The sequence below is a fragment of the Perissodus microlepis genome, chromosome 6, assembly GCF_051167445.1.
Source record: "Perissodus microlepis isolate ML-2025 ecotype Zambia chromosome 6, ASM5116744v1, whole genome shotgun sequence".
Lineage (NCBI taxonomy): Eukaryota > Metazoa > Chordata > Actinopteri > Cichliformes > Cichlidae > Perissodus > Perissodus microlepis.
Genome location: NC_140466.1, coordinates 684,716 through 699,836, shown reverse-complemented (window position 1 = coordinate 699,836; position 15,121 = coordinate 684,716). Strand labels below are relative to the sequence as shown.

General features: G+C 40.3%; 1 protein-coding gene across 1 annotated transcript; it reads right to left on the bottom strand.

The window, feature by feature from the left end:
* Positions 1-2,036: 2,036 nt before the first annotated feature.
* LOC146384723 (sterile alpha motif domain-containing protein 3-like) lies at positions 2,037-7,151 on the bottom strand. Its single transcript, XM_084929819.1, has 4 exons — positions 6,319-7,151; positions 3,953-4,111; positions 3,534-3,629; positions 2,037-3,122 (listed from the first exon to the last, which is right to left on the bottom strand). The coding sequence occupies exons 1-4, from the start codon at positions 7,099-7,101 to the stop codon at positions 2,814-2,816; spliced, it is 1,347 nt and encodes a 448-aa protein (XP_084785945.1). The 5' UTR covers positions 7,102-7,151; the 3' UTR covers positions 2,037-2,813.
* Between the last annotated feature and the right edge of the window lie 7,970 nt (positions 7,152-15,121).

The following is a 15,121-nucleotide window of genomic DNA, read 5'->3' as shown; positions in this document are numbered from 1 at the left end:
AGCCTTTCCAGGGTCTTCATGATGTGGGAGGTCAGTGCTACGGGCCTGTAATCCTGGGGGCCACTGGGACGTGGCGTCTTTGGTACAGGGACGAGGCATGATGTCTTCCACAGCATTGGTAGCCTCTGCAGACTCAGCATAAACAGTTTATGAATCCAGGGTGTATATCCAGGGTACTGTGCTCCTTCTAATAACAAGCAGGGAAAGCTTTTGTGCTAATTCGAGTTGCAAAACAGTCAAATGTCAGCTTTAAAAACATGCACAGCTATGAAGGAGGAAGTTTGCGAATGTGTGCGGAGAGATGAGGTTTGTCTGCAGTCCTGCTGCTGTGAGCCCTCCACCTGCTTCCTGTCAGACTCGGGCTAGCGTCATGAGCACTTTACTGTAAAAGGTAACATCAGTTATTTGCTTTTTAACATCTGCTTTTGGACCCAGCTGACTTTGTGCTGAAACAGAGACAGCTTCATGCTGTCACCAGCAATGATTTCATCTGCCTCTGTCTGCAGGAACTGATGTAGATTAACCACGTCTGGTCCTCCGGCCTCCACGGCTGTAGCTCAGGGGGTGGAGCAGGTCATATCCTAATTGGAAGGTTGGCAATCCAGTAATAACATACATGTACACAGCTGTTATATTTTAATCTGACCGAGGCCAACAGATAAAAGTCTAACAGTATTTATTTAAGGGTTAATAATATTGTAGTTCCTGCAGCTCACCAGCAGAGGGCGGAGTCTGACGTTGATCTTGCTGTGAGAAACAGGCGTGATGATGTGGTTATAATAATAATAATAATAATAATAATAATAATAATATTGTAATTGTCTCTGTGCCATGTGAAGGGATTTTCCTTAAGGCAGGAGAAATTATCTCCACGAAAAGGAGCAGGTTCAGCCATCGCACAGTAGAACAAGTTCTCTTCTTAAATAAAAAAGAAAAAGGGTTACCTTAAATGCATCATGTTTTTAATTTCGAAGTTCATAAGCATTTTCCTTTTCCATTTCACAATCAATTCTACCCCCAGGTCCAAAAATATATATAGGAAAGATTCCCTAATATAATATTATTTATAAATACACCCGTCTAGCGATTAATTGCATTAGTGCATGGAGGCAAGACCTCAGAGCATACTCCATAATGTGTTGTACATTATTATATGTATGTTATATGTAGCGTGGTATTTTTCAATTATTTTATGTACCAAGATCAAGAAGTCACAAGCAACGAAAGACCACACCATGGTGCATATTTAAACAAGGAGAGTTTACTGATCAAAATTATTTATTAAACAAATAAAACACATTTTTTTAACCCCAAAAAATACACGTTCAAAGCAACACAACAGCCGCCCAATATCAGACAGAACTCCACTCTGTAGAGTGGGCAATCATAATGAAGCAGTTGGTTTTATTTTGTGGATTCAAGCTGCTCTTCATATTTTTGGCCACCAGATGTCACCAGAGAGGACTGTGTTGAAAAGCTTCGAGTAATGAACCGTTTTTCAATACAAGCTTCAGAAAGCTTCATTTGGCCATCACTAGTGTTATGTGACGGCTGTGTGCAGGCAGGAGTAGTAGTACACTGTAAAAAAGAAAAAGTTGAGAAAACGTAAAATTTCAAGGCAACATGATGCAAGAGATTTTTGAGTTTTCTCAACTTCTGCCAACTGTAGTTGACTTAACTAATATTTTCATGTTCTGCCAACTTGGATCTACTTGTTCACCTAATTATGATAATCCTGTAAGTCTAACAAAGAAATTCTGGTTTCAATGCCATGTATTTTTGCCTTCACCAAACAAAGATATTCCTGTTGAATTAACATACAATTATTCCCTCCAATGCCATGTATTCCTAAATTCACCAAACACAGATATTCTTGTTGAATAATCATACAATTCTTACTCCAGTGAGTTGAAAATTTACCAATATTAATAAAGAAAAATGTATGCTGTTATCGTACTTGAAAAAACACTCAAACAGATATAGAATAAAACAAAGCACAACTGAATGTTATGTAAAAACATATTTATTTTGTTCAACAGTGCTTTCAGTATATTTCAGAAGGTCATGGGTACTGGGGTGAATTTCTGTAAAAAAGCAAACAAACAGAAAAAAACGTGTTGCCAGTTTCTTTTGGGTGCTTTGAGCACCCCAGCAGAGACATTAAAATTCCAGAGTCCAGAACCAAAAAAGAAAAGTGTCCAGCAGCTTAGTCATTCACGTTCACACCCTGACTGTCTTGTAAAAGCTTAACTTAACTATTGCACACTAAATAGGGTAGTGCAACAAACAATTGCCTATGTACCCAGACATCGACATTTTACATGGGCTTACTATGATGAACTACAGAAGTCAAAAGTTATTAGAAATGTTACCATCAATGAACAGCGAACTATCAGGTAAAATACCAGTTCCATGCTTCAGGTGGAGTGAAAAACACTATAACAAATCTTTTAAAATCCTACAAGACAAAATTTCACCATAGATTCTCAATAATACAGATTCATCTGACTAAAATTTACATTTCAAATAATCACTTATCCACTTCACCTTCATATTGACCGACCAGGTCAAAATGAACCATTCTGTTTTGATTGTTCCTTCTTTTCTCCCTTCTTCCTTTCCTCCCTCTTTCCTTCACTTATTCCTAATTATTTTAAAACTTCAAACACTAAATATGCAACTCTTTGTAACAGGTGAATGATTATGTAGAGGGAAAGGGGTTGAACTACTGTTTTTTTTTTTACATGACTCTACAATGCACTTGAACATGTTTAAGAACAAGTTAAACTCATGTCTGGCTTCCCCATTAACAGTCACAGCAAAAGCTTTGTTTTTAGAGACCTTATGCGCTGTGAGCATCGAGAGCCACCGAGTTCAAAAAAGATGGCCTGAATTGCTTCAAAGGTATAACTCATCTGCTTTGGATAATCAATGTTGAGGGCATACAGAAGGCCAAAGAGGTGTGCCAAGGCAGTAGAGAGGTCTGGAACGTTATGTAGCACGATGTCCCCTTCCAACACAACAGCATGTTCTCGCACAGAAGTATCGGCATCGTCATCTTGCAGGATGGTGAGGATGGCAACTGATGCACCGTTCAACACTGGTTCCAAAATGTCAGTGTCCTGAAGAGAAGAAAAGTAAAATAGGAATTATTGAAAGCTAAGAAAAATTAAAGACAAAATACATTTATAAAGATCTTAACTTTAACCTCTATACCATAATGGTCATTTGACTCATGGAGGTTTTAAAAAGAAAAAGCTTATTTTCCTTTAATTAATGGCACAATATCTTTCACCAACCAACCTTGTGATGAGTTTTGTACAAAAATATTTTCTGCTGTTGAACACCCACTAACAATGCCCAGGTGCTCCTCAGCAGAAAAAAAAAGCAGCGAGAGTTATGACAACTGCAATCCTCACCATAAAATTATCTGGACTGCACTGAGGAAGTGTACATTTCCATTTTGGATTAAATCATCTTTTAAAAACATCTCATAGCAATTCGTTTTGCTTGCATTGCTTTTTTGTACTTACTAAGCACTTCAGGAAAACCTGTGTTGCATCCTCTCTGAGGACAATGGGCAGGCCTCTCAGTGCTGCTGTCTTTCGGTGGGACACAATGTCAGATGTCTAAAGAGTATTCAGTGGAAAACAAGCATTTAAATTAGTATAGTAACGTGGTGTACTTACACACAATGCAAAATCAGAACTCTTATAGTAATGAAAATAAAATACAGATCAGACCCAGCAACACGTAAAACTTAAAAAAACAAAACACCATGTTAACGATTTTACTTTCTTTTTACAAATTAAATAAAATACCGCCAAATAAAAACAAAGTAATGACTGATGACATTCATTTCCATTGATGTGTTTTGGCTGAAGCCAACATTTTTTTCTGTTATGACAAAGGTATACTCTCTTCTAAAAATGTCAGGTAAAGGAGCACTTACCTGTTCATCAAGTTTATCCAAGAGGTCTTCCATGTCCTCACCAAGAGCTCCCTTCTTAGACCGGTATAGTTTCAGCAGGCCAGGCACAAATTTGTCGAGGGATGCATTGAAGGTCCCCAGGAGGTCTTTGCTTGTGATCCGATGAAATTCTTCAGATATCTAAACAAGACAATAACCAAAATATTGCCATTTATTCAGCACAGAAAATTCCTGGGTAGCTGCCTTGTACAGTCTGCACCATGTTATATGCCTGACTGTGTTATCAACAGCAAAACCTACTTCAAATATCTCTCATGAATACACATTTTGCACAGGAATAGAAACTCCCTCCACAAAAAACAGCATCAATATGCAAATACATATTATATTCTACGTTGCACCAAAATCTGTGACGAATCAGATTATGTGACCTGCCTTAGTATTCTTTCCCTAAAAATCTCAGTCTATAGAAGTCCTATTTCCAGCACTAAAAGAAAAAAAAATACATGCTAAGTCAAAATTATGAGATTGACTTTCTGTTTCACAGGAAGAACAATTTTGATTTAGCATGGGGACTCTTTTCTTGTACTGGCAGAAATGTTCAGGGTAAGAATATTAGGACAGGTCAAAAAATCTAATGGGTCACAGATTTCAATGTAACATTGGCAAGGGCATTGAGTGGAGTGGTTGCACAAGGTATAATAAAGTTGGCCAATGCATTACACCAGCAAATACTGTACTACTTCAATAATACAGGGAGTGCAGAATTATTAGGCAAATGAGTATTTTGTCCACATCATCCTCTGCATGCATGTTGTCTTACTCCAAGCTGTATAGGCTCGAAAGCCTACTACCAATTAAGCATATTAGGTGATGTGCATCTCTGTAATGAGAAGGGGTGTGGTCTAATGACATCAACACCCTATATCAGGTGTGCATAATTATTAGGCAACGTCCTTTCCTTTGGCAAAATGGGTCAAAAGAAGGACTTGACAGGCTCAGAAAAGTCAAAAATAGTGAGATATCTTGCAGAGGGATGCAGCAGTCTCAAAATTGCAAAGCTTCTGAAGCGTGATCATCGAACAATCAAGCGTTTCATTCAAAATAGTCAACAGGGTCGCAAGAAGCGTGTGGAAAAACCAAGGCGCAAAATAACTGCCCATGAACTGAGAAAAGTCAAGCGTGCAGCTGCCAAGATGCCACTTGCCACCAGTTTGGCCATATTTCAGAGCTGCAACATCACTGGAGTGCCCAAAAGCACAAGGTGTGCAATACTCAGAGACATGGCCAAGGTAAGAAAGGCTGAAAGACGACCACCACTGAACAAGACACACAAGCTGAAACGTCAAGACTGGGCCAAGAAATATCTCAAGACTGATTTTTCTAAGGTTTTATGGACTGATGAAATGAGAGTGAGTCTTGATGGGCCAGATGGATGGGCCCGTGGCTGGATTGGTAAAGGGCAGAGAGCTCCAGTCCGACTCAGACGCCAGCAAGGTGGAGGTGGAGTACTGGTTTGGGCTGGTATCATCAAAGATGAGCTTGTGGGGCCTTTTCGGGTTGAGGATGGAGTCAAGCTCAACTCCCAGTCCTACTGCCAGTTTCTGGAAGACACCTTCTTCAAGCAGTGGTACAGGAAGAAGTCTGCATCCTTCAAGAAAAACATGATTTTCATGCAGGACAATGCTCCATCACACGCGTCCAAGTACTCCACAGCGTGGCTGGCAAGAAAGGGTATAAAAGAAGAAAAACTAATGACATGGCCTCCTTGTTCACCTGATCTGAACCCCATTGAGAACCTGTGGTCCATCATCAAATGTGAGATTTACAAGGAGGGAAAACAGTACACCTCTCTGAACAGTGTCTGGGAGGCTGTGGTTGCTGCTGCACGCAATGTTGATGGTGAACAGATCAAAACACTGACAGAATCCATGGATGGCAGGCTTTTGAGTGTCCTTGCAAAGAAAGGTGGCTATATTGGTCGCTGATTTGTTTTTGTTTTGTTTTTGAATGTCAGAAATGTATATTTGTGAATGTGGAGATGTTATATTGGTTTCACTGGTGAAAATAAATAATTGAAATGGGTATATATTTGTTTTTTGTTAAGTTGCCTAATAATTCTGCACAGTAATAGTCACCTGCACACACAGATATCCCCCTAAAATAGCTAAAACTAAAAACAAACTAAAAACTACTTCCAAAAACATTCAGCTTTGATATTAATGAGTTTTTTGGGTTCATTGAGAACATGGTTGTTGTTCAATAATAAAATTATTCCTCAAAAATACAACTTGCCTAATAATTCTGCACTCCCTGTAGTCCATCTAGTATAAATCATGCCCAATTTGAATAATAATTAAATTATAAATAAATTTGGACACTCTTACCTCCTCAGAGGAAAACAGCGCAGGCCATCTCTCCTGGACCTCAGATACCATAGGTTGACACTCCACAACCTCTCTCCGCCTGAGAGAAAATGTCAGCGCCATCTTCTGCTGTATGACTTTCACGTTCTTTTGTTTCTTCTTCATTTCACTGACCAGAGCAACTCTTTCCTCTTCAAGAGTAGAATCATCATGGTGCTGTGGATAATCTGGGAGATGATTGACCTCTCCACGTTTGGGCTTTTTAAGGGTGAAAGGACTGCTGGCTTCATCTTCTCCTTTCCTTTTCCTGTTTACATTTACCTCATTGCAGCCTGCCCGACGAAGCTTTGATCTGTAGTTTCCAAGTTTGTGCTTGATACTTGCTTTCCATCCCTCGTAGCCGGTGATGCTACCTGGCTCCTTCAGGCATGGATATTTGAGAACCAGTGCAGAAGCCACTGACTCAAGCTCATCTTTCTCGGGGTAGGCTTTAATTTCAAAAACTGCCTCTGCAATTTTATCCAAAATCTCCATCTTCATGTCTCTTGTCACTGCAAGGCCCTTCTTAGATTTTTCATATGTCACATTAGCCTTACACAATTTCAGTTCAACATCATGTGAAAACTTGGGAATAGAAAATGGAGAGGGCCACTCTGACACATGCCTTAAGTTCATCTGGATAGTATCGGTCCAGGTAGGCCTGAAATCATCAGAGTGAACACTTATTGTGTCCTGGGAAGAGACTGAAGCAGAGGACACTGAAGCAATGGATTGGTTAAGTGTAGATGAATCACAGTTCCACATTATATGCAGGACTGCACGCTCAGCTGGTAATTCAGATATTGCTGTAAGATTGTGCATTTCCGAAATCTGGATCCTCAAACTGTAGTGAGAAATCACCTGCAAGTTCAAGTCTTTCTTTAAGTATATCAATCAATTGCCCCACAGATGCTGGTACTTCAGGAAGCTGGACTCGCCGGGCTTCTCTGGAGGAAAGAACTACCCGAAGTAACAAAGTCTGAAAAGAGGAGAAAGAAAAGTTGGCAGAAAATAAATAGCCAAACCCAATTAGAAGACAGTTGACAGCTATACCATACAGCTGCCTTTTTCCAGATGAATCTGCTGACTACATTTGATTTGCAAATGATTAATCTACAAATGTAAAAAAACACACACACACAAAAAAAATTAAATAAAGCTTAAGTCTATATCCAAGTTTTCATTTTCTTCAGCCACTGTACTCAACTGGCCTATACTTGGGAAAATCTTCAATTCATTCAGCACAAAACTAATGCTTAATGAGGAGAAAACAAAGGAGAGAGAGATAAGTTGGTGAGGATAGCAGAGTGATAGAAGAAAGAAGTGTGTGGAGAAGAAAAGAAAAAGCAAGGGGAAAGGAGTCTTGAAGTAGAGGACAATAGAGGAAAAGAGAGAAAAAGGGTGGGTGAGAGAGGAGATCAGAATAGGAGACAGGGTGGAGAGGAGAGAACATACCATTATAAAGTTGCTTTAATAGAGAAGGTACGTCCTTGGGGTCACCATCAGCTTTCCACCAACTGTGTATGCTGTTAAAGGGTGATAATCCGTCAGCACATCTGGATCCAGCACAAGAAGGTCTGCACAGGTGTGTTCAACAAGCTCATAGGACCTGAAATGTTCAATGTACCAGGAACTCAGTCTTTTACAAATGAATGTCACCTCCTCTGCATTGACAAGAATGGTCACAATCTTATGGAATTCTGGGAGGCCGCTGCATTGCCCAGCAGATAAAATCATGCCCGCCACATACTGTGTCCCAAAAAGATGAACGGTTTTAGACAGAGACACACTGTCTAGATGAGGGTACTTCTTTTGTATTTCACACTTGAGTGATGGGTCCAATTCTGAAACCCTGACCACTTTCACATTGTCAACATAGAGCTTTGGTTTTAAAAGGTTCCCACTATCCAGATGGTATGCCATCATCTGCTGGTGTTTCAAGGAAAGAGTTAGCAGCACATTTTTCCAGTTGTGAGTGTCACGGACCACCTTTTTAAAAAAGCTATGTTTTGCTTCAAATCTCATCGTCCACAATTCCACTAACGGCCCATAGCAGTGTATAAGATGTGGGTAGTGGTCAATGAAGTGGTGTTTTGGCCTTAGTCTGAAGTCCGGAAAGGTACTGGTAAGCAACAAGCGATGATCCAGTAGTTTGCAAGATAAATAACACAATGCTTCCTCAGTGAGTCTGTTTGAGACAACAATGTCAACCATTTCCTTGAGGTCCATTAAAATCTCCCAAGCTGGCTCCTGTCCTGGTATCTTACATCCAATTATAAAAGGAAGTAAGCGCAGCAGTGTCCAATTTTCATGTCCATTACCAAAAACTGTTCCTTTCTCGAAGCTTGTTTTTGGAATTTTTTGAGGCTTGTTTACTTTGTCCGAATATTTGTAGGGAAATGATTTTATGAAGTTGTTTAATGTATCAAATGTAATGAACCCTTTTGAGATCAGCTTTTTTAAACATAAGGACAACTCCAAAGGAATGACGCCTTCAAAAAGGTCATGCAAAATATCTGGAGGAAATCCGGTTATTGGGTGAAAGAATAGTAAATGTTTGCTCAGTACACATTCCCTTTTTACCCCATTAACACTTTGGAGGTTGTCAGTTTGCCTAAGCTCTTCCAGAAATGAATTGTGTTGATCAACACCCCTCAATTGGAAGTCATTAACTTCAGTCGTTGCAATTTGGTCCCGACTTATCAAACAAAAGCGACAGAACTTGTCAACAGTAAAACTTTCATAAAAGCCTGCCAGACCATGTGCACCAAGGTTATCTGCGCTCACACAATATACAGTGCCCTTAATAAACTGGCTTACAACTTCCACAAAAATTCCCTCTTCTTCTAGACACCTTATATCTTTAATCAGTGGCTCAAAAAACTTTTCATAACCGTATTGTTTGACATCCACACTTTTACCTAAGAGAGCAAGCTGAATTGAACAAAGATTAGATCGAAATCTGGGTGGTAAATTAAGAACTACCCGATATACTGCAGTAATCTTGTGACATTTTCTAGAGGTGCCCAGTGGGTTACAAACTTCAAAATCATCAATGTACAACCCCAAACTGATACATAAGGTTTGTTGTCCCAGTAACTTATTGCCCTTGTAGTACTTGCCGTCTTGAAATGACTTAAAGTGTCCAGATAAAGCTTCTTGATTAAATACAATTTGGTCCAAAAAATCTGCCCGTCCCAGTAAAGTCTCAAGTATCTTAGTGACAGATATATAAACAAAAGAGTTTTTATGAGCTGTGTTGTACAGATACTCTGTGGGTTCTACAACGGAAAACTGCTCTTTAAAATATATATTCGTTCTGTGATCTGTAGATAGGGAACCTTTCTCCGATGTTGTTAAAAGCAGTGGATTAGTTTGAACTAGGGCATTAGAAATGTCTTGCAAAACACAATCATTTACTTCTATTTCATGCTTTGAAAGGATCTCTTTTACACTGGTGAGAGTATGAATGTTAGAGAAAGAGAGCAGGTTATGGAAATCCTCTACAATCTTTTGTGTTGCAGCTCGAGAAACATGCAACACTGTTTGCATACACAGAAAGAGAGATGCCAGTTTGTGTTCAAGTGTCTCACTATCCACATCCTTTACAATCTCGTCAAGCTCATCTGGTCTCACAAAATTATAAGCTGATGTTCCTGCTTCACAATCAGATTGCTCACTTTCAATTATCTCATCTTCAGAAACAGTTCTTGCAACTGTTCGAAAATCCTCAAGGGTACAATTTTTATGGTTTCGACTTCTGTGAGAACTGAAGGTTGGGCGAATGTTTGTTTTAAAATTACACCTTAAAAAGGGACATTGTACAGTTTCTCGGTTCTTTAAATGATGTCCAAGATGGTTCCAAAAGGTTTTCTCACTGCAAATCTCCTTAAAATCACACAATTCACACTGAAATGTGGAATTTTTGTGGATTTTTACTATTGAGTGTGACCTTGAGAGGTGTGATCGTAATGCTCCAGGTGTTTTAAATACACATACACAGTCTGTGTGAATGCATGGCCAATGTGCACCTTGTCCGTGATGAAGGCGGAAATGTTTCAAAAGAGTCTCTTGACTGGAGCTTGTGAATTTGCAAAATCGGCACTGCATGAAATCCACCCCTGAAACACAAGAGACATAGTCAATTTTGCCAAAAGCACTTTTGCAATGGGATAAAACATCCATATCTAACACACAGAAGGAATCCATAGATGCAGGAGCTGAATACATCAACAAGCCAAAACCAGAGACATCATGAAAAAAATATGTAAGGAATCATATTAACTTACATATGACCACTTGTCTACTATATCAAGTATATGATTGATAACATACATGACATGTAACATAAATGCAAGCTTGAATTCAAACATTTTTTTGTTACTATGATAAAAAATACAATAACTATATAAAAAATAATACTATCTGTAACACAATATACATCAACAACACACAATCATTCCTTAAATATTGTCTCCTTCCCCATTATGTAAAAAGCTCTGAAAATGTAGCAATCTTATAATACAGAGCATGAAGTACAACTTTAATTTGCGTGTGACAATTAACTTACAGTACATTAGGCAGTCTTACACCAGCTGACAAACTGTCAAGTCAGCTTTAAACATTACTTTAAAGTAACAGTGCTGCACCGGATAAACGGTGACTATTGAAAAAGTGAAAAAACAATATTAGACAATATGCAAGTTACTTATATCACTGTCATATAATTGGCGCACATATCCTACACCGACCCATGAAAGCGTCTCCATGACAACACGTGCTTGGCCCAGTTTTTTGTCAATGTTAACATAACGTTTTCATGCAAAGATAACATTGAAAACGGGTAATAAGCTAATAAGTTTTACCATGGCAGAAGTGCTGTAAAAAGCCAGTGTGAGATACCGTCATTTAGTGATGTCTGTCTAAATTTCAGAGTGTTTAACATTAAACATTACTTTTTGCGCTGGGCCACTACTCTGAGCTAAAACCTTAGTATAGAAGTAGGTGAAGGCTGGAAATGTTAGGCATGCCCAAATTCAGAGGCTGCTTGTAGCCTGATTACGACACAGCGGCGCGACGAAGGCTACCCAAATTCATAGTAGACTCCTCTAAATCCGTCCGAGAAATACGTCCTCCTTATAATAAGCATCTCTTAAAATGTTTGCAATATTGAAACATTTCAATATAATGTAGAAAAACGAGAAAAAAAAAGTTACGGATCGGACTCCCCGATCCTTATTGCGCATGTGCAAAGTCGGACCGTACAGATCGGGTCTACCTGTGGAATTAGTTTTAATACTACTCTTTCTGGGTCACAAAATAAACTTTTAAGATATTTTCAGGCGATAATGTAGCTGTGTAAATTTCTAATATCTGTTCAGTTTATTAAGACAACATATATTTGCAAAAGTGCTCCAACGTTTTCGGAGACGTCTGTTACCCACCAGCTCGACAGCTAGGGGGGGGGGGGGGGTCAATTAAGTCACTTAGATAACTTAAAAATGCTATTGTTGGGCTTTTTCAGTGTTTTACTAGTTCCATCCTCCCAGGTCCTCAGGAGGATGCAGCCTAGGCGCTTGTAGAAAATCTTAATAACACATGTAGTTAGCTTACCTGCTAGGGTAAATGGTCGGCAGCTCCAGCACCTGTCCAAAAGAATTATACACTCCAACTGCAGAAGTGAAAATCCTCAATGGTCAAAAAATTGCAATTTACATCCAAATCTAGCCACGATGGTTCAAATTTTCTTAGGAGGTTTTTAGTCTAGAACACATGGTAAACCACTATCACACAGCTCAGGTCTGCTCAGGCTCAGTTGAAAGTCCGTTTGGTCTAGTTCAAACTTGTTCAGACCACATGTGCCAGTCATCTACGGGGTTTCCCACTGGTTCCCAACTTGACTCAGAAACTCTGCTCAAAAGTTGATAATCTTTGTTATGCTGTCTAGAAAATCTTAGTTAGGACAACAATGAAAGAAATTTGTTGGGTAGACAAGCTTTTTTAGGTTGTAAATGGAAAGTTTTATTTCTAAGTCAGTTTAATTTAAAAACTTTAATGAAATCAACAATTGCTAGTTATCGTTTTTACAGTGTAGGAGGACCCAATGTGCAGACACTCGGAGACGGAAAGTGAACTCAAAAGGGTAACAAAACTGAGACTACAAAATAAGCTTACACAGACAGACCACACAGCAAGATAAGGGTAGATCATGACACAGACAAACTGAAACACAGGGCTTAAATACACAGAGGGAGCAATCAGGGAATGGGCAACAGGAGGGAAACACAGCTGGGGCAAATCAGGCCTAACGAGACAAAGGAAGCAAATCCAGACGCATTTACATGAGACACGGACTTTCAAAGTAAAACAGGAAACATAACACAGACTGAACTTACAGACACAGACTCACAGGCAGGCACTGCAGAGGGAACAGAGACGTGGGACCAGGGCAGACACAGACACTGAGATATAGCCGACAGAGGAGACAGCAACTAAGGATTACACAGAGACATAAAGACAGAACTCTAACAAAGAAACCAAAGACTAGAAATGATAAATAATATAATAAACTCAAAAACCCTGGGTCAACGACCCAGGCATCCTAACAGTTTGTGGTCATTTGGAGATCAAGCTGAATTTACTGAATTTATTTACATAAAGCGTCTTGAGATCTCAGAAAAAACGTTAATCCAAAAAAATTGCAAATCGTTGCATCCTACCACCCTCCAAGGGAACAGGTGGCCTTCAGATTGAGAACGTCCTTTCTAGGCACCTCCAGTGGCATCCAGTCCTTAGATGGCACCGCTCGGTCCTTGCAGCAGATTTCTACCACATAAAAAAAACAATGCAGGAACACATATGTTCCTGCATTGTTGACAATGCCCCTCTGCACAGCTGCAGACGGGTTTGCCCTCCTCCACGGTTATTCTGCTGGTTCTGAGCTGAGGCAGCTCTTTGAATACGGGGCAAATATGAACAATGAAGACAAAGTAAGTGGAGCTCATGAAGTGAATCTAATACACCATGCTCCTCCATAAAACTGAAAAGAAGAACAAAATGAGATGAGACCACTCGATTTAACTATGCCCATAACCACTCAGGTCTTTGATTATGCACTGACCTGCCAGTGATAACACTCTGCCTGTTCAGTCCATGAAACGGCCACACCAGTGTTTCCTACTCCATGATCACATCTCTGTGGATGGTGTTCCAAAGTTCTGAACACCAACCGTGAACAGTGACGACCCTGTACAGCTGCAACTGATCCACGTCAGCTGTTTTAGACACGATGCGCTCTCAGGTTTACAGCCACAGAGGGAGCACAGCAGGATGCTGTCACTCCTTCACAGAAGATCAGAGTGAGCGAACACGTGCACGCGACTGTGCACAAACACAGCAGCCGCTGGTCTACAGAAGACTCTGGAGACCTGTCAGGTGCTTCATCATCATCATCATCGTCAGTCTGAGCTCACCTGAGAGCCACAGCTGCAGGTATTCATCTCAAACACCTAGAGCACTAAACTCCACCAGCTTTAAACGTGATGGAGTTTAAAAGTTTGTCTTCGAAACAGGAACAACATTGGAAACCATCCCAACTTTCATCCCGGGACATGTTTGTTATAATTTCTGGGAAAGCTGCTGAATGACAGCAGAGTAATAATTCCCACGACGAAGTGAAACTTTCACCTAAACTGGAAGTTTGTTTTCTAATCTAATGAACTGAGACGGCTGCTGCCCTCTGTGTGCCACATTTCAAACACTGACAGCAGTCCTGTTGTTCCTGTATTACCTGCAGAAATACAAGAGCCTACAAATCTTCTGTCTAACCACCTGATCGGCAGGTTTGAGGACAAACATCTCCTGCCCCGCTGCCACCCCAGGATGTAGACAGACGGGTCCAGTCTTGCCCGGCTGATTCCCAGGAAAATGTTTGAGTTTATCACAGTCGTTGCATGTTTGGCACCTTCTCCTGAAACTTTGCTCCAGGCTGTTGGCAGTTTTCACTGCGGGCTGTACTTATCTCGCTCCGTTAGTGGTTGCAGTTGCTCATTATGTGACACAAATGCGTCCCCTTTGGGTTTGAGTGGACAGGCTTCCAGGGTAAATGCATAAATGAGCTTCTTTCCTGTTTTGTTGGAACAAGGAGCGCGGGATGAAACTAAGCCGTTTATCAGATCAACATGCATCAGAGGGGGTGACGCAGAAATGGATTGACAGATCAAATAATCACAGTTGGTGATGCTGCACTGACTCATATCACACATTAACGTTTGTTAGTGGGAGTGTTTGAGTCCCGTGTGCTGTCGTTCTGATGATAACCGATCAGAGGGATTATTCTTTAATAAAAGGCGATGGTGAAATATTTGGCACCTGATGGAGGCGAAGGATCTGCTCCCATCGGCCACTCTGGAATAAAAGTTTCTGACCTGTGTGGAGAATTTGACAGGAAACCAACTTCTGTTGCTTTCTCTCAGTCCTGAGCTTTGATTGGCTCTTTGGCTGTGGAAACATTTCAGGCCCCTGTATTCACACCAGTAGCTGCAGCCAGATATGTTATATATTAAAAGAATGCCAGAGGCTGTAGGGGTGATGCAGTTATGTGGAAGTGAGGCTGCAGGTAACCTTATCTACGTGACAAACACACCTGCCTGAGTGTGTCTAAGGACAGTGCAGAGAGAGGCGGAGCCCAGATCCAAATCCTTCCAACGTTTTTCATATGAAATGTGTCAGCAGATGTTCAGCTCATAACAACCTCTCAGCCTTCAGAGGGACGTTTACCTGAGCG

Bases quoted from the DNA above. Each gene is read 5' to 3' on its own strand.
- LOC146384723 (XM_084929819.1), bottom strand. From the start codon at position 7,101: ATGTGGAACTGTGATTCATCTACACTTAACCAATCCATTGCTTCAGTG. The intron at 4,112-6,318 runs GTAAGAGTGTCC...TGTCTTGTTTAG, and splicing joins CGCTGTTTTCCTCTGAGGAG to ATATCTGAAGAATTTCATCG. The intron at 3,123-3,533 runs GTAAGTACAAAA...TCTTCTCTTCAG, and splicing joins AGGTTTTCCTGAAGTGCTTA to GACACTGACATTTTGGAACC.